Genomic DNA, 19,379 nt, shown 5'->3' on the forward strand with positions numbered 1-19,379 from the left:
AGCGATGAGATCAAGTCACATTATAGTCTTTACCTAGGCCAAGATCCTTAGAACAAGACTCAGTTTGGAATTTTTCCCAAGACTCCAGAGAAAGTGGAACATTGAGTTGTAGGTTGATTAGTTCTCATGTTGGGAAGTTAAGAACATACAGATGATTTTCCTCAATTAATATTGCATATGTCAACAATTAAAAATCCAGACTAATGTCACAGTCCCAGGTAAACATGATTAAGAAAAATGGTTTATTCTGTAACCATGAAGGTTATATAATATGCAGATATCTCAAAATTTCTTAGCATCTTCTAGTTAGCAAATGCATATGAAACAAAATATGAATAGATATTTATAAAACATTTATTGCATATTTAATGTCACCATGAATAGCAATACTTTAGTGTGTAGTTCTTATCTGTCAATAATTTAGAACTGAGAAGTTAAGATTTACATGAGGAAAAACAAATTCATTCAAAATATCATAGGCAGTATGACTAAGTGCAGGAGAAATCATGTACGAACCAGTGACTTCAGGAAAGGGAGCCATTCCAGTAGGCAGCTGTGACTGAGGGGGCTTAATTTAAAGAGGGACTTAAATACATAAAGTCAGTTTAAAAAGAAAAAAAAAATAGCCCTTGCATTATTTTCTGAAAATTTAGACACCACTTTAAATTCTTAATTATCTAATATGTGTGCATAATTTTATCATGCCTTTCAGCTTGTATTGTCTGTGTCATTAATGTTTTTATGACTTTCAGGTACTAACTAGTAATTTACCATAACTACTACTTAGTGCTAATAGATCTTTATAATATTCATCAGTATATCATTAAGCATGTGGAACTCTGTATAGACTTTTTTTAAAAGCATTATTTATGAAGAGGACGTCAAAACAACTAATTATACCAATGACTGGATTTATGCATTTACAGTACAGTGTAATAAAAAGGATTAGATTTGATCTACTAAAGAGCAGAATAGGTATTAAACCATATAATTAAGTAATTGAGAAGATACAATCAGTTACATGCTCTCTTTCAGAAATAGGCAGCACTTAACAGTTCATTTTATAAGACCTACTAGCACCAAAGATATTTTCATAAATTAATTACCCTACCATAAACATATGCACATAATCTTTAGTAAGTTTAACAATATATCTAACAACTTATGGAAATAATTATATCATAAAAGTTGTATATTTCCTAATTTCACATTTGACATAACAGTCAAAACGATTTAATGATGTAATGTTCCAAATCTGTTGACTAAAAGAGAAAATAGATATATTTGATCATCTTTGTACATGTAGGAAAATTGTTTAAAGAATCAATAGCTATTCATAATATAAACTTTCATTGAACTAGAACCTAAATGGACTCAATGTAATAGACGATATATACAGAAACATAATTAATATCTTGATTAATGGTAAAAAGCCTAACTGTGTTTTCCCATAGAGCTAAAATAAGGGAAGAATGTTTTTATTCACCACTTGTATCAGGTGTTTGATTGGAAGTTTTCATTGAAAAAATAAATCCACTACAACAGCAGCAAAAAATGGAATACTTAAGGATATACCTTTAAAATATGCAAGAGAGTTGTACAATAGAAACTAAAAAGCTAGGCATGGTGATGCATGCCATTAATCCCAGTATTCAGGAGGCAGAGGTATAAGAATCACTGAGAGTTCGAAGCCACCCTGGATTACATAGTGAATTCCAGGTCAGCCTGAGCTAGAGTGAGACCCTACTTAGAAAAACAAGCCCCCCCTCAAAAAAAAGCTACAAAATTTTTGAAAATTTAAAATTATTACACAGCTATAGTTTGTTTGTGTATCTTTTCAAACTGATAGATTTAACTCAATCAAAACTCTTGGAGGGTTTTTTTTTTTTTAATGACCTGACAAAATACAAAGTATCTACAATACAAAAGAAGATTGGATGATTTCTCCTACTTGTTTTTGTGGTTTTTTTTTTTTTTTTTTTTTTGAGGTAGGGTCTTGCTCTAGCCTAGGCTGACCTGGAATTCACTATGGAGTCTCAGGGTGGCCTCAAACTCACGGTGATCCTCCTACCTCTGCCTCCCAAGTGCTGGGATTAAAGGCGTGCGCCACCATGCCCGGCTGATTTCTCCTACTTGATTTTGAGATTGTAACGTTAAAATAATTATGATTCTGCAGTGTTGATGTACACATAGATGAGTGGGAGGGAAGAGACTAATTTAAAACAGAAATAGACAACTGTGTTACTACTTAAAGGAGCATGAGTGACTCAAAGGGAGCCAAATCACCAAAGATCCCCACCTCGTATGTGACAGCTCGAGTGCTCCATCCACAGGCCTTTCTGTCCAATCTTTGGGCAGCTCCACCCAACAGTGTGCTCTGCTCCAGTAGTTTGATGCTTATATAAACTTTGGGAGAGGCCTGTGAGTCCTAAAACTTTTTAGAAGCTTATAAGCTCCCTAAGTTTTGTTAGCTCCTTGGTCTTGTCTACCCTTGCCCTTCTTCTCCGAGGGTCACATGATGTCCAAGTGTGACGATTCACAGAAGCTGCATCCCAGAAGCTCCTGGCCCAGCTTGCAGGCAGCTCTACCTAAGAGTTTCCTTCCCCCCAGTAATCACTTGATGCTTATCTAAAGTTGGGAACGAGCTTGCTTTCTAAGTCTTGCAACTTTTTGAGATTCATGAGCCTGGCAAATTTTACTGATTTCCTGAGTCTTAAAATCCTCCCTATTCAGAGGAAATGTTTCACTTGAAAAAAAATAGCTACACATGCACAGTTATATTGATTATGGAGTGTTGATAGACTTTGGATTAGGTTGAGGTATTTTTGTGAGACTTTATTTTTCCAAACTCGGAACTAGCACTGTGTGGCCTAAGCTGATTTGCTTAGGGCATCTGTCAAAAACACTCATAAGATAACGTCTTAAGAGGCTGCTGTCTGAGGTGATAGAGGACAGTGTGTATGAGCAATGCACTAACCAAAATCTTGCAAAGAGCACCAAAGAAGTTTAAGTGCTTTAAAAACATATCCTGAACCTGGAACTCTGCAAGACCACCAACAAGCTTAGGGACATTCATATGCCCTGAAAAGACTTGAAGACAAGAAGGCTTGGAGACAACAAGTCCATGGTAAAACAGAGTTTGTACTTTCATGTTTGATAAGCAGGAGCTGTATCTACTCACAGACTCCTTGAGGAAATCTGGGAGATTATTTTATATCTAGACAGTTAAGGAAGTCTGTTCAATAATTAGCTGACCACTAAGGTTGCAAATGGAACCTGAGTCAACATGTATGGCAAGGATTGTGGTCTTTGTAAGATTAATCTTTAAAAGAGGCACTCAACAAACTGAGCAGCCATGAATCTTGAAGAGGAGAAGGAATTACATTTCAAGAGTTTTCATTTATATTTTTTAGTTGCAAAATGCCAAGGGTTTCCTTTTGGCTTATGTGTATATAATGTGGTATGTGGTGTAGAGACTCTGTGTGTGTGTGTGTGTGTGTGTGTGTGTGTGTGTGTGTGTGTGTGTGTGTGTGTGTTGGGATGTGGCGCATATGCATATGTACTGATCTTGTAGCTTACTGCTTTTCACAAACCTGGGTGATTCTCTGGACTCTGATCCCTTTTGAGTTCATGAGTTACAGGCACATGTCCAGCTGTTGACCTGGGATGTGAAGGTTCAGACTCACACCCTCATGCATGTGTAAGAAACACACTTAACCACTGAGCTCTCTATCCACGCCACTATCAAGTCACTAAGCAAATGATTGCAAGAATTATAAGAAACAAGAGCATGTGATCTGTAAACATTAAATTAGCATATGAAATAGAAACTGTGCCCAAGGAAGCACTGACATGGACTGTTTTAATATATTTAGTTATTTGCAAGGAGAGAGGGTTAATGGCAGAGACGAGATAGAGAGTGAGCACACTTGGTTTTTCAGCCACTTCAGATGCACTCCAGATGCATGTGTCACTTTGTGCCCCTGGCTTTCTTTGGTGACTGGAGAATTGAACCCAGGTCTTTAGGCTTTGCATGAAAGTGCCTTAACCACTAAGCCATCTCTTCAGCCCAATATTGGACTTCTTAAGCACATTTGGATGGTTGTGGATATCTTTGCCTTATTAAGTTGTGAAACATCATATGCTAAACCATTGTAAGTCACATTATGTCTACATTGTAACTGTGTCCACTGAATTCAAGGAAATATGTTTAAAGAAATAAAGTAACATGTGAAAATTATTCCTGTCCAAGCTGAGAATATCACCAAAGCGATTTGAAAAGTACAGTAGCCAAGATGTAATATTTGCTAGAAGCACTCACAGTACATTTAAGCCTCAGAAAACAAGGATCAGAGGACTCGAGTCTGTTTTAAGGAGAGCTTAGCTTGTGTGAAGAACAAAGGAGGAAGGAGGGAGAGTGACCAGAGGCTTCCAGTCTTGTGAGACACTGAATATATGAAAAACATTAATTAACACATAATAGTATAAACTGAGGAATAAATTTATATGAGTACATAATGAAACTGTTAAAAACTGAAGACAGAATCTTAAATTCAGCCCGAGTGAAGTGGCTGGTCACATGCAAGGAGCACTCAGTGACGTCAGAGCCGCACAGATGCTGCTGAGGGATGGCATATTGAGAGGGCTGGAAAAAGACTCAATAGTCCACATGTGGCAAAACTATAAAAGTGAAGGATAAATGAAGATATCCCCCAGGTAAACAAAAGTAAATGACTAGTAGATCCTCCTTATAAAGGGAAGCCTTTTAGGCTGAATGAAGAGGCTACTACTGAGAAACTTGGAACCATGTGAAAAAAAATAATTTAAACCAGCAAAGGTTGTAAGTGACAACTGGTACCAGTGCGTTTTGTTTGTAACTCCCCATTTCTCTGTATGATTCACAATCAGGCTGTGTGGTCTAATCATTACAGGGTGAGCCTAAGGGCAACAGTATAAAAAGTAATACTTAGCAGTAACCTCAAGCAGAAGACAGAGAGCTAAGGAAACAGTTCTCTTATTACTGAAATTAACTGGGTGCCAATTCAACTATAATGTTGTAACTTATTAATTGTCCAAAATGGAATTACTAGAAATATAAAAATATTATCAAAGAAATAATAATGGAAATAAAATGACATATTAAAATGTTACTTATCACAAAAGAAGGGAGTATATTGAGGAAGAAACAATAAAGTTAATAGGAACCATATAGCAAAAGGACAGAACGCATACCTTCCTTACCAGTGAATGAGTTACTATACTAATTGTAAGTGAAATAAAACAAATTTAAATTTTAAAGTTGTGGTTGGAAGCTGGTCCTAGTGGGGCCTTCCATTTATCCCAAAACTTGGTAGATGGGGGTAGACGAATCATGAGTTCAAGGCCAGCCTGGGCTGCATGAGAAATCCTTCCTAGAAGGAAGAGAAGATTTGATTTTTTTAAAAAGATTTTGCTTAGACATATCTGCATTTGATTTTTAAAAATAACCATGAAAGAGAGAAATATGATGAAAAGTATCCTCCAAGCAAACAGAATGTAAAAATATAATAATGCCTTGCTAACATCAGACAATATGGACATTAGGAAAAAATATTGTTGTGAGAAAGTAGGACATTATATAACGATAGTCCTTTTCATTCATCAATAAGATGTCATAGTTTTAAATGTACATTTCACAAGTGTGTTCCATAATCTGTTAAGGAAAATGAAATGGATCTAAAGTGTGAAAAAGAGAAGTCAATTGGTTGGAGACTTTAGGATCTCATTTTTGGTAGTGGACAAGAAAAACAGTAAGAAAACAAGTTAAAAAACAAAAAGTAGGACAGTGTATACCAGTTGGTTTCTCATCATCTGTAGCAGGCTCCACCCAGTAACCGCAGAGCACACATTCTGCTCTATAGCACATGCACACCTCTCCACTGGAACGTGTATTAGTCCCAGTCTGTCTCAATGTATTAGAAAGATAGAAAACATTCTTTATATCTTCTCCCACTGTAATAAAATCTAATTAGAAGTTAGAAACAGAAATATAGAAGATTTGCAAATAGATGGAAATTAAAATGACACACTCTGAAAAAATTAAAAGGTTAAAGAAGAAAGCACAATAACGATTATGAAGTCTTTCGAAGAGAATGAAAGGATCCCAGACAAAATTTATACAATGCTGTACAAGTAGATCTCATGTGAAAATTTTCATTTTCAAACAAAAGAATAAGAAATCAAATCATTCTTAAACTTATACTTGGGAAGAGAAAACAGAGCAAATTGATTTCACAACTGGGCAAAGGTAGGAAATAATAAAGATTAGAGTGTAATTTTAAAAATTGAGAGGCTGGAGAGATGGCTTAATGGTTAAGGCGCTTGCCTATGAACAGGTTAGATTCCCCATTACCCACGTAAGCCAGATGCACAAGCTGGCACATGTATCTGGAGTTTGTTGTAGTGGCTCAAGGTCCTGGTACACCCATTCTCTCTCTCTGCCCCTTTCTCTCTCAAATAAATAAACAAAATTAAAAATATAATAATAAATATTCAGCTGGAGAGATGGATTAGTAGTTAAGGTACTTGCCTGTAAAGCCAAAGGACCCAGGCACAATTCTTCAAGACTCACTCAAGCTAGATACACAAGGAGGCATATGTGTCTAGAGTTCCTTTGCAGTGGCTTGAGACCCTGGCGTGCTCATTCTCTACCTCCCTCCCTTCCCTCCTCTCTCTTTCTCTCTCTCTCTCTTTGGTTGTAGGGTCTCGCTTTAGCTCAGGCTGACCTGTCAATGTGTCATCTTATGGTGGCCTCGAACTCATGGCAATCCTCCTACCTCTGCCTCTCAAGTGCTGGGATTAAAGGCGTTTGCCGCCACGCCTGGCCTCTTTCTCTCTTAAATAAATAAATAAATAAATAATCTTAACAAAATTAGAACTGAAAATGCTAAAATTAGAATGAATATGACATATCATTATTACTCAGCTGACAGAAAGAAAAAGGTAGTGAGTTCTATCAAAAGTTGTGTCCCAGCATGGTCCGGGATAGAACACAATGGCACTTGGCTTACATAGCACAAAAAGGCCCTGGGTTTACTCTCCAGGACAACATCAACAACAAGTTGTAAACTGACAGGTTAAATAACCTAGGTGTTAGTAAAATTTCTAGAAATGGAATGCCAATCCTCAATAGAAATAGAAAATTTGAACGGGTCTGTTAAAATTAGGAATTTAATTTATTATTTTTAAAACTTTGCTTTATGAAAACTATCAAATATTTGAAGGAGAATTTGTAATGATCCTTCCCAGTCTCTTGTAAAATGTTGAAGAGGTTGAAACACTAACCAGCTATCCCGGTACTAAATCCTTATGAAGACATCTGGTAAAACCACTAAGCAGTTATCTACATCCTTATGAGAACAGTTTCATAAAACGTACAGACTTTATGAAAATCTATGCAAAAAAATCATCACTCAATTCTGGCAAAACTAATATTGCAGCATGTAAAAAGGACTGTAAAACATAACCAAATGGGATTTATTCCAGAAATCCACAGGTGGTTTGACATCTGAAATTTAATGAATGCAATATACCGTAGTAATAGAACGATTGGGCTGTGGGGATCCCACATGTTTATCTTAATATGAAAAAGTATTTGACAGAATCCAGCACTGTTAAGTGACTTTAAAAACCAGTTCAGTATTCTAGGAGTAGAAGAAAACTTTCCCATTTTGAAAAATTCCATTTATATGCACACACAAGCCATAGCTCTGCTTACTTTTCCTGAGAAAGGCTGAACATTATTTCTCTTAAGATTAAGAACAAGACAAAAATGTCTCCTGTTACTATTGATATTTTTCATGATATCAGAGGTTCTAGATAAGGTGTTTTGGTAAAGAAATAATAAAATTTCAAATTGAAAGGAGCAAGCAAAATTCACTACTTTTAGAAGATACTCTCTTCAGGAAAACTTCAAACCTGCTAAAGCCAGTAAGCTCAGCAAAATTGTAGAACACAAGCTCAGTGTGCAAAAAATCAGTTGATCAGTTGCATAGCTGGACTCTATCAATGTACCACCGGTTTCAGTCTGGTTCGTATTGCTGGCAGAAATCACCCGACCAAGAGCAGCTTGTGGGGAAAAAAAGGAGTTTGTCTTGGCTTACTGAGGGGGAGCTCCATTGCAGAGGGTAGATATCACCCTTCACCCAACATCAGGTGGACAATAGCAACTGGAGAGTGTGCCAAGCACTGGTAAGGGGAAACTGGCTATGACACCCATAAGCCTACCCCCAACAATACACTGCCTCCAGGAGGTATTAATTCCCAAATCTCAGCTGGGAACCTACCATTCAGAACACCTAAGTTTATGGGGGACACCTGAATCAAACCACCATACCATCTGAAAATTAAATTCAGAAAACTGTCCTATTTACAGTAGCATCCAAAAGAAAAGGCCTCAAGTGGATACTGCTCATCATTAATCATTATGGAAACACAAACCACAACCAGGGGAGGAGGCAGTGGCTGTGCTGCTTACTGGTAGGGTGATGCACAGTATGAGCAAGGTCTGGGGTTCTGTCTGTGCCCCACATGGAAATGAGGGAGAGAGAGAGAGAGAGACAGTAGAAGGGGTTAATGAAGAACCACACGTGGTTATACATGCCTGTAGTCTAAGCACTTGGGAGGCTGAAGCAGGACTATTGACACAAATTCAAGGCCAGCCTGGGCAACCTAGAGAGATCCAGGCAAGGCCAGTTTATACATATACAGTAAGACTGTCCCCCAAAACAAACAACAACAATAAAAACAACTATTATTAAGGGCACATAAAGATTAGAACCCTTTTATACTGCTGGTAGAATTTTAAAATGATCTAATTAGTATAGAAAACAGTAAGGTAGCCCCATCGTTCCCCCTCTGCTTTTATCTAAAACATGTGAAAGCAGGGACTCAGATATTTGTTTAAATATCCATATACATAGCAACATTATTCATAGTAGCCAAAAGGTAAAAGTTCGTCAAGTGCCTACTGGCAGATGAGAGGGTAAACAGGATGTGCACGTACAAAAGCACACGATTCAGTCTTAACAAGCAATGAGGGCAGGGCCATCACTCAGCTGGAGAGATGGTTTAGCGGTTAAGGCATTTGCTTGTGAAGCCAAAGGACCCAGGTTTAGTACCCTAGGACCTCTGTAAGCCACATGCATGCACAAGGTGGCACATGTGTCTGGAGTTCCTTTACAGTTGCCAAAGGTTCTGGCATACTCATTCTCTCTCTCTCTCTCCCTTTCTATGTCTCTGTCAAATTAATAAAATAAAAAGGTTTTTTTTTTTTTTTTAAATGGTAGAAGCCAAAGACCAACACCTGAAAATTGCCCTCCAACCTCTACATGTGCTACGGCATGTGCTGGTCTGCACTCGTGTGTGTACACGCACAAACGCATGCACATCACACACATGTGCACCAGAAAAAAAGTAATGTAGTGAAATCTCGGTATATCCTAAAGTATGTGTGAAACTTGAACACATTATGCTGTATAATGGAAGGACAGCTGCCACATAAGTCCATGTGGCAGCAGGAAGCCCTCAGAGCCCTTAATCACAGACACAGAAAGAAAAGTGAATGGTATAAGAGGAGGTATTAGAGAATTTTTTGTTTATTGTTTGAAGTAAAGAGTTTTGGTTTTTCAAGACAAAAGAAAGCCTTGGTTTAATGGAGGTGGTAGTAGCAAAATGAAATGAATATACTTAGAGTATTGGACTGTACATATAAAATGATTAACAAAATAAATTTTGTATGTATTGAATTATTTTTTTTCAAAAATAAGGTACTTGGGGCTGGAGAGATTGCTCAATGGTTAAGGTGCTTGCTTGCAAAGCCCAAGGGCCAGGGTTTGATTCCCTAGTACGCTTGTAAAGCCAGATGCACAGTGGCACATGCATTTGCAATTCACTGGCAGTGGCTGGAGACCTTTGTATGCCCAGTCTCCTTCTGTATTTCTCCTCTCCTCTCCCTCTCCCTCTCCCTCTCCCTCTCCCTCTCCCTCTCCCTCTCCCTCTCCCTCTCCCTCTCCCTCTCCCTCTCCCTCTCCCTCTCCCTCTCCCTCTCCCTCTCCCTCTCCCTCTCCCTCTCCCCTTCCCCCTCTCCCTCCCCCTCCCCCTCCCCGTCCCTCTCTCTCTCTTTGTAAATAAATCAGTAAAAATATTAAAAATAAGATACTTAAGAATAAATTTAGCCCAAGTAGTTCAAAATTTTCATATTAAAAACATCAAAACTATTGAAAAAAATAAAGTCATAAATAAATGGAAAAACTTTTTATAGAATTAAATGCCTTCCTTCCAAAATTTAGCTGCCTTATTTTTTAAGAAAAGAGGAAGTTGATCCTCATACTAATATGGAACTGCCAGAGACACTAAATAGATTTTTAAAATCTTTGTAAAGAACATATTTGAAAATCACAGTTCTTAATTTTAGAACTTAATGCAAAGCTGCAGGCATCAAAATTGTATGGTGTTTGATTAAGCCTAGCCTTATAAACCAATATAATCAAATTGAGATTTTAGTAATATGCTCACACATTTGTAGTTATTATCTTTAACAAGGATGCCACAAAGATTCAGTGGGGGAAGGAAGGTCATCATAAATTGTGTATACATGCAAAAGAGTGGATTCTAGATTTGCACCTCACACTATATGGAAAAATGCAATCAAAATACATGGAAGACTGAATTTAGGAAATGTTGTTAGAAACAAGTAGAGGGCTGGGGAGATGGCACAGCAGTTGAAGCCACTTGTTTGTAGGGCCTGATAGCCTGGTTCTTCGGTACCCATGTAGAGCCAGGTGCCCAGAGTGGCACCTGTGTCTGGAGTTACGCAGTGGCAGGAGTGCCTGGCATGCCCATACTCACTCTCTGTATTTGCATGACCTTATGTTAGGCAGTAGTTTCCATAGCTCTTGACACCGAAGTCTGAGCAGAGAAAATGATACACTAAATGATAGTCACCAAAAGTCAGACTGTTTAAGTGAGAGAGAATGGGATTAGAGGAAACATTTTTAAATAGTGTGTATTATAATGGTCTGATATCCAGTGTGCCAGACCTGTAAAATTTGACAATATCTATTGTATTAGGGGCATTTGAAAAAAATAGACAGAGGGCTAGAGAGGTGACTTAGCGGTTAAGGCGCTTATCTGCAAAGTCAAAGGACTCAGGTTTTATTCTCAAGTACCCACGAAAGCCAGATGTACAAGGGGGCACATGTATCTGGAGTTCATTTGCAGTTCTCTCTCTCTCCTTCTTTCTTTCTCTCTAAATAAATACAGTTTATAGAAAATAAATAAAAATATACTCAAGTAGGCAGAAAGTTTCAAAAAGATATTTCTTTCCAGAGAACATACAGAAATAGCGAATAAGCTAATGAAAAAAGGTGACCAGTGTCATTAGCCATTAGAGAAATACAAATTAACACAAGGAGATGCTATTTCCATGATTACTATCACCATGGTTGCTATCATTTTCGTACAAGTGTCAGTAAGTCTTTGGAGACCCTGGAACCGTCTTGTTGGTAATCTAAAATGTGGAAAATAGACTCTTTTCCTCTGTAAGTTGAAAAGTAAGCGTACGACCCAGAATATCCATTCAGATATGTTCTTAAGAGAATTGATGGCAAATGTTCACATAATACTTGTACGCAAAGGTTGATAACAACATTATTCACAATAGCCCCCAAACAGAAACAAGCCCAGTGTGCAGCTGTTGACAAGTAGACAAACCAGATGCAGCCGTGCACACAGTGCACTCTTGTTTTTGAGTGATGCATGCTGTAACACGGGTTATGTTGTCTGAAAGGACCCAAGCAGAAAAGGTCACATACTGTGTGACTTCATTTACGTGCAATGTCTACAAGAGGAAAATGGATAAAGACAGAATATAAACCCATAGTTACAAGAATACATACTGGTACTATCTAATAGGTACAAAGATAAGTGTTTGTACTCGGCATCACATACGATCTTAAAGGTAAATGATGTCAAAGTAGTAAAGGGGTCTATGTTGCTTCACAAAAGCTGAATTATAACAAATTTACAATAAAAGTCCAAATTTTGTCAATTAAATTTGACTCCTTGGTTTCTTTAGCAGTCTGTATTAAGGACCAAGGAAGGGAGCCAGTGACCTAATCCTGTTCTCCATGTTTCTAGAGCCAGTGTGGTAAATAGGCCGGGGATTCAGAGACAGTGCCACAAGAGAGGAGTTAGAGCGTGGAGTTAAGTTCCAGGTTTGATGGTTCAGGGAGTAAATTTAAGCAGAAGAGGAAAAAAGCAAAGGTGCTGAGGAACTGGACACAAGAGAGTCAGGGGCTCTTTTTCTAGGAAGGAGGTGTGGGACCCCTGGAGTGGAGAGAGAGCAGCTAGACACAAGAAAGTCAGAGGCTCTTTTCCAGGAAGGAGCTGTGGGACCACTGGAGTGGGGAGAGAGCAGCAAGGTGCTCAGGGGAGACCTGAGGGTAGACTCTGAAAGCTTTAGAAGTGAAAGCACATAGGGTGAGTTCTTTCCTAAGTGAGCTGAAATGGAAAATCATCACAACTGCAAAGGAGAAAGAAAGGTGAGCTATGCTGGGGAAGGGCTTCCCATGTAGATAGCAACGTCACTGCCTCACTGTGAAGAAGCAACAGATCAGTTAAGAGATTCAGTTTGTAACTGGGAGAGGAAAAGCCTAAGTGAGGTCAGGAAAGAGATTGAGTAAAGGTAGGCTGGGGGGGGGGCTTATCAAAATCTAAGAGGGCATGAATAAGTCATATGACTCCTTACAGTGCACTCTTCCAGACACAAAATGATGTTGTAGGGCCTGGCACTACATACATGAAACCATCATAATAGGAGGAAAAGATGATGACATCAAATAAAAAGACACTGACTGCGGTGGGGGGGGGGGCATTAGATGGAGGCTGGAGTTTCAAAGGGGGAAAGTGGGGGGATCATCATGGTTTATTTTCTATAATTATGGAAGCTTTCAATAATATTTTTTTAAAAACAGATTGGGCATTGGGGAGGAGCATCCCATGTGGATAGTGATGTCACCTTCTTACTTTAAAGAGGGAACAGATCAGAGGTTTGGCCAGTTTGCAGATAACTGATACATTTCTCTGTGTGTCTGTCTGAGGCTATTCTTTAATTATAGCTCCATCCCCGCCCCGTGTCTCTCCAAGGCTTTGCTCCTGGGAATGGTACCTATTAGCCAGCCTAATCCTGAGCAGTTCCCTTCCTGCTGTTTCCTGTTAATCTAGTTAAATTTTGTAATCTGTACTCATTTGCACATGTTAGATTTCTGACTCTGCAGACTGAATTCAGCATGTGCTAAGCAAAGGCCTTGCATTGCATTTCTGACATCTTCAGCAAGAAAAAAACTGATGATTCATTTCATTAGCAACCTGTGAAAATTAAAAATTGTGATCTTAAAAATCCTGTAAAATTACAGCAGGTAATTTTTGGGCAATGGATAAATAAGAGCATTAAAATTATTTTTTAAGAAAAACATAAAGTAGAATGACAGCTAGAAACCTCATACAATTTTTAGAAAAGGAACTAAAATTAATCCACAGACTTACCCTTTGACAAGATTCTAGAAGTGCTTGGAGTTAACTTATATTCTTTTTTATTTATTTTATTTCATTATTATTATTATTTGTTTTTTGTGAATTAGGGACTCGCTGTAGACCAGGCTGACCTGGAATTCACTATGTAGTCTCAGGGTGGCCTCAAACACATGGCGATCCTCCTACCTTGGCCTCCCTAGTGCTGAAAATATTCTTTTTTTTGATCATAAAATAATTGTTACTTGGGCTGGAGAGATGGCTTAGCGGTTAAGCGCTTGCCTGTGAAGCCCAAGGACCCCGGTTCGAGGCTCGGTTCCCCAGGTCCCACGTTAGCCAGATGCACAAGGGGGCGCACGTGTCTGGAGTTCGTTTGCAGAGGCTGGAAGCCCTGGCGCGCCCATTCTCTCTCTCTTCCTCTATCTGTCTTTCTCTCTGTGTCTGTCGCTCTCAAATAAATAAATAAATAAATAATTTATTAAAAAAAATAAAATAAATAATTGTTACTTGTTGGGCTGGAGAAATGGCTTAGCAGTTAAGCGCTTGCCTGTGAAGCCTAAGGACCCTGGTTCGAGGCTCGGTTCCCCAGGTGCTACGTTAGCCAGATGCACAAGGGGGCGCACGCGTCTGGAGTTCGTTTGCAGAGGCTGGAAGCCCTGGCGCACCTATTCTCTCTCTCTCCCTCTACCTGTCTTTCTCTCTGTGTCTGTCGCTCTCAAATAAATAAATAAAAATTTTTTAAAAAAATAATTGTTACTTGCAAAAGGAAATAATTATGATACAAGCCATGTGTCCGATGTCAGTAGATAAAATGAAGGGAATTGCTGTGATGTTATGTTGGGACAGTGGCTCAGGCAAATCACAGATGGCTTGCTGTTGGGAGATGAATCGGGGGCCGACACGCACATGAGGACCAGAGTGTGGGTCCCCAGCACCACGTACAAGCAGGAGGCAGCAGCATCTGCCTGTAGTTCCTGTTTGCCTATGCTGAGGTTGGAGGCAGAGATAGGAGAACCTGGAGCTCTGACCTCCACGCCTGCACCCTGCACTCACATGCACACACAGAAAACATTTCACTTTCCCTTTGTATGTGGATGTGATGTGCATGCACACGCACATGAGTGTGGGCAAACGCATTTGCATCTCTGGAGTCTGGAGAGTGCTGACTGGTGATTTTCTTGATCATGTTCCTCTTCATCTACTGAGACGGGGGTTCTTGTTTGGGCCAGCATTCCTCGATTTGGCTAGTCTGGCTAGCCAGCTTGCCTTGGGGATCCCCTTTTCTCCTCCTGCTCAACCCTAGGATTATAAGCAGGTCACTTCACTTCAGGGGTTTACCTGGGCCTAGGGATTGGAGCTCCACTCCTCATGCTTGACTGGCAAGGTCTTTTCCACTGATCTATCTCCCATACATCTCACTTTTAGAATACTAGTTAGTGGAGAAGAAAATTTAAATTAACAAAAACTTTAAAATTATAGAATAAGGTTCTTAATTTTACTAACTGCTGGAGTCTTACATTTAAAATTGAAGAAGATGGTACACATACTGAGAATGTGCACGTGCTGCTGAGAATTCTTGCAGTGAGTAGTACTTCATGTAATTGAGCTGGTTAGTTATAGAACCCCTGATAGGGAGTTGGTTAGTGGTTGTATTTTTCAAACATTTATTATTATTTTTATTTGCTAGGAGAGAGAAAGAAAGAGTGAGAGTGGATGTCCCAGGGCCTCTAGCCACTGCAAATTAGCTCCGAATGCATGTGCCACTTTGTGCATCTGGATTTACGTGGGTACTGGGGAATCGAACTCAGGTTGTTAGGCATTGCAGGCTAGCACCTTAACTGCTGAGCCAGCTCTCCAGCCCTTATGGTTGTTTTTTAACCTGAATCATCACCAGCCAACAGGCCTCTTATTCTCTCATGGTTCTCATCTGACTGGATTTGCTAAGCAGATCTTTGGTTCTTGTCTTTGAAGTGTCCTTGGTTTTCCGTTACCTGGAAGGCTGGGTGATAACTTCTGTAAGCCTGAGGACCAGAACACCCTTCTGCTCGTTGATGTTCTCCATGTGATGTAGGCTTCTTGCAGCAAGGCAGTTGACTTCAGAGGGAGTTCTAAGAAAGTCAAAAGCTCCAAGCCATCCTGTGCCCTCGCTTCAGGAGTCACGTAGCATCTGCTGTATTATTCTGTTGGGCACAGGGAGTCATGATGTGTCAGGGACAGGTTACCGCTGCAGAAAAACATGGTGGAGAGAACTGTGTTAGCCATCTTTGGAAATGTGCTTTGCCACACATTAAGAAAGGAAAGATGAGGAAGTCCTGTGTATCAAAATCAGGTTAGGTTGGTACCTAGCATAGTGTTATGCTAGCATTAGTGCGAACAGTTAAGGGTATACTTATAATTTTATGGATGCTTCCATTCTGAAGCACTGGGAACAGCAGTGGTTGCCTGTTCAGGCTGAAAACTGAGTGAACAAGGCACGCAGCAGCCAGCTCTGCACTGTGTGCTCGGCATGCGTTTTATGAGCGAGTCTTCACACACAATAGCAAATGCAAAAGTTGCTCTTTCCATTTTGTAGTCTTTATTTCACTGTAGTTCTGTGTTGGAATTTACAGTAACCTATGTAAAGGAAGTCGTTTAATCCTGTCATCTGCTTTCATTAAAACGAGATTACATTGCGTAGATTGTGTAGACTCCCTAGTCAGTGCCCGTGCATCTTATGTGTGAAAATTCATTTCCTGGGTACTGGACTCTGTTGCCTGCCCATCATAAAACACCTCAACAAAATTCCTTTTTCTGGGGAGATAGTTCAGTTGGTAGACTGCTTATCTGTCATGCCCAAGACCCCTAGATTCAATCCCAAGCACTACCAAAAAAAATTTAAAAAAGAGTAATGATAATGATAAGTAGGGTAAAGGTTTTGTAAACTAGCTGCAAAAAGAAATTTCAGCACTCCTTTTCTTGGTGTTCATTGGCCTCAGTAATTACTTATTACATTATAATATTACTCAGTATTGCTTATTATGTAATACTATGTGTACAAGAAGCATTGCTGAGTTTGATGTTCTTATACTTCAAAATGTATCCGCTTTCTAGTGTGGCTTTATGTTAGATTTGTGCATACATAATGTTTGAAATAGTGAAACTGAGTTACTGAAAAAAGCTGCAGTAAAACAAAGCTCTTGGGGACAATAATTCACAAAGTTTGCTTTTCTTTGTAGATTACTGTGCCATGCCATGAAAGACCATATAGTCCGAGTTGCAAATGAAGCCGAGTTCATCTTGAACAGACAGCGAGCAGAAGATGTGCACAAGCATGCTGAGTTTGAGGTGAGGTGCGGAGGAGGTGGGCTGGGCATCTCCATCACTTACCTGATACCCAATGCGAAGAATACTTCTTAAATACTATCTTTTCAAAAATTTGTTTGTTTATATATTTATATATTTATTTGAGAGAGAGAGAGAGAGAGAGGGGCAGATAGAGAATGAGCTCACCAGGGTCTCCAGCCACTGAAAACAAACTCCAGATACATGTGCATCTGGATTTACATGGGCACTAGGGAATTGAACCTGGGTCCTTTGGCTTTGCAGTAAAGCACATCAATCACTAACCATCTCTCTAGCCCCTAAAGAATATTTTTGAGAAGAAAATATCACTGAAGGCATTTCAAGGACTATCTTTAGCAGTTTTAATTTATGTCCAACAATACTGCATTATTTCAGTTTTGATTCCTGCATGATATATAGCAGCCTGCCACATTCTTTTTTAATTTTTTTATTGACAACTTCCATAATTGCAAACAATATCCCATGGAAATTACCTCTGCCCCCCCCCCACACACCTTCGCCTTTGAAACTCCACTCTACATCATATCCCCTCCCCCTCTCAATCAGTCCTCTTTTATTTTGATGTCATGATCTTTTCCTCCTCCTATGATGGTCTTGTGTAGGTAGTGTAGGCACTGTGAGGTGATGGATATCCAGGCCATTTTGTGTCTGGAGGAGCACATTGTAAGGAGTCCTACCCTTCCTTTGGCTCTTACATTCTTTCTTCTATCTCTTCCGCAATGTACCCTGAGTCTTGGAATATGTGACAGAGGTATTGCAGTGTTGAGCACCCCTCTTGTCACTTCTCAGCACCATGGTTCCTGCCACATTCTTAATCATTGCGTGGATTCAAGTCATTGTCATTGACCCTAAGATTGAAGGCAAATACTTTATTTGAAGCGGTCAGTGTTTTATATACCATTAGGTAGATATGAATGTATTGTTTTATGTACAGCAATAAAGGATTCAACAAGTCACCTAATTTCAGCATTTTAAAAAATATTTTTATTTATTTATTAGAGAGAGGATACAGAAATAGGCAGGTAGATACAGAGAGAGAATGGGTGCTCCAGGGCCTCGAACCACTGCAAATGAACTTCAGATGTGTGCTCCTCCTTGTGCATCTGGCTACGTGGGTCCTGGGGTGTCAAACCTGTGTCCTTTGGCTTTGTAGGCCAGCACCTTAACCACTAAGCCATCTCTCCAGCCCAGTTTCAACATTTTAAATATACCACTCATTTAATATTTTGGTTCATTTAATTTACAAGTTATGGGATATTTCAGAAATTCTTAGGAGATCTCACATTAGCTTAGACAGGGCTCCTGGTGGCCTTGGACGTAATAAATAACTCCCAACAGTCCACTCTCCAATGTGGCCAACAAATGTGGTGTGGCTGGAAATCAGGGCCCGCTGCCCCAGTGTGATGCAGTTTTTAATCTCACCACAGCAGCTCTCGGGACAGGGGGCTTGAAGGGCCAGCTCTGCTGATCTCTGACCAGCCAGCTGATGGAACAGCTGCTACGGTGTGCACGCATGCTGCCACTTGTCCGAGGGTACCGCAGGTGCTTGGCTGGTGGCATGGCAGAGGCCCACTTTCAAAGAGAGCATTACCAGACCTCAGACTTCAGTGCCACTGCAGGAGGAGTGCTTAGGAAAGTGAGGTTCACGCATGCGCACAGTAAAAGCCAATGGAGAGTCATCAGGGTGGCATACAGGATTTTACATAGCAAGCAAATTGAATTATCTGTCTTTGAAGAATATATTTAGGTATAAGATGTCAGAACTCAACGAAATAATAATATTCAATTAACTTCCAATTTGAATTACTAAATGAAATTTCAAATCTTAACCAAATTCTCAGCAGGATCAATTTTGAGGCAATCATAGTTCCACTAAAAAAATAATAAAACAACAACAGGATATTTTGTGGGGATATAAGCAGCTCACTGTTCATCTTATGAAACATTTAAAGCATGCAGATGTTAGCTATTGTCTTTATCACATGTTTCATCCAATGAGCATTAGACTAAGGACAGCGTTCTGTCATGCCCCACCTAGGGCATCGGTTCAAACATATTTTTTCTAATTGTTCTACTTATCACAATGACATAATCAAGTGACCACTTAAACATTGCATGTCTGTTTGTGACCTGTAAATATACAGATATGTATTATATATTATAAGAGTAAGGGTTTTTTTTTTTTCAGACATACCCCAAGTACCAATTTTTATAGTTTTAGGGATGACTCCAATCTCACTTTAGATACAAGGCCAGGAAGGCAAGAGGTTTTGGAAGAAACATAAACACTTTGGGTTTTTTTTTTTTTTTTTTTTGATTAGAGACCCATGGCATGTAATGACAACATTTTCAGAGAGTATCTATTACTACTTTGCTTATTCAACCCAAATATTTACAATTTTTTTTTCATTTTAGGACAGATTGCTGTTAGAAACGCACTATATGTGTGTGTTCACTGGACATATTGG

At 39.3% G+C, this 19,379-nt stretch overlaps 1 protein-coding gene across 5 annotated transcripts in view; it reads left to right on the forward strand.

Moving 5' to 3' along the window:
• The window catches only part of Nbea (neurobeachin), a 563,720-nt gene that overhangs the window by 272,312 nt on the left and 272,029 nt on the right, over positions 1 to 19,379 (forward strand). For all 5 annotated transcript variants that reach the window (XM_004659998.2, XM_045154369.1, XM_045154370.1 and 2 more), the window contains one exon: positions 16,785 to 16,893. In XM_004659998.2, coding sequence (XP_004660055.2) covers positions 16,785 to 16,893 — 109 coding nt within the window. The remainder of the gene's footprint in view (positions 1 to 16,784; positions 16,894 to 19,379) is intronic.

This window comes from Jaculus jaculus, chromosome 7 (genome assembly GCF_020740685.1).
Source record: "Jaculus jaculus isolate mJacJac1 chromosome 7, mJacJac1.mat.Y.cur, whole genome shotgun sequence".
In the NCBI taxonomy this organism is placed as follows: domain Eukaryota; kingdom Metazoa; phylum Chordata; class Mammalia; order Rodentia; family Dipodidae; genus Jaculus; species Jaculus jaculus.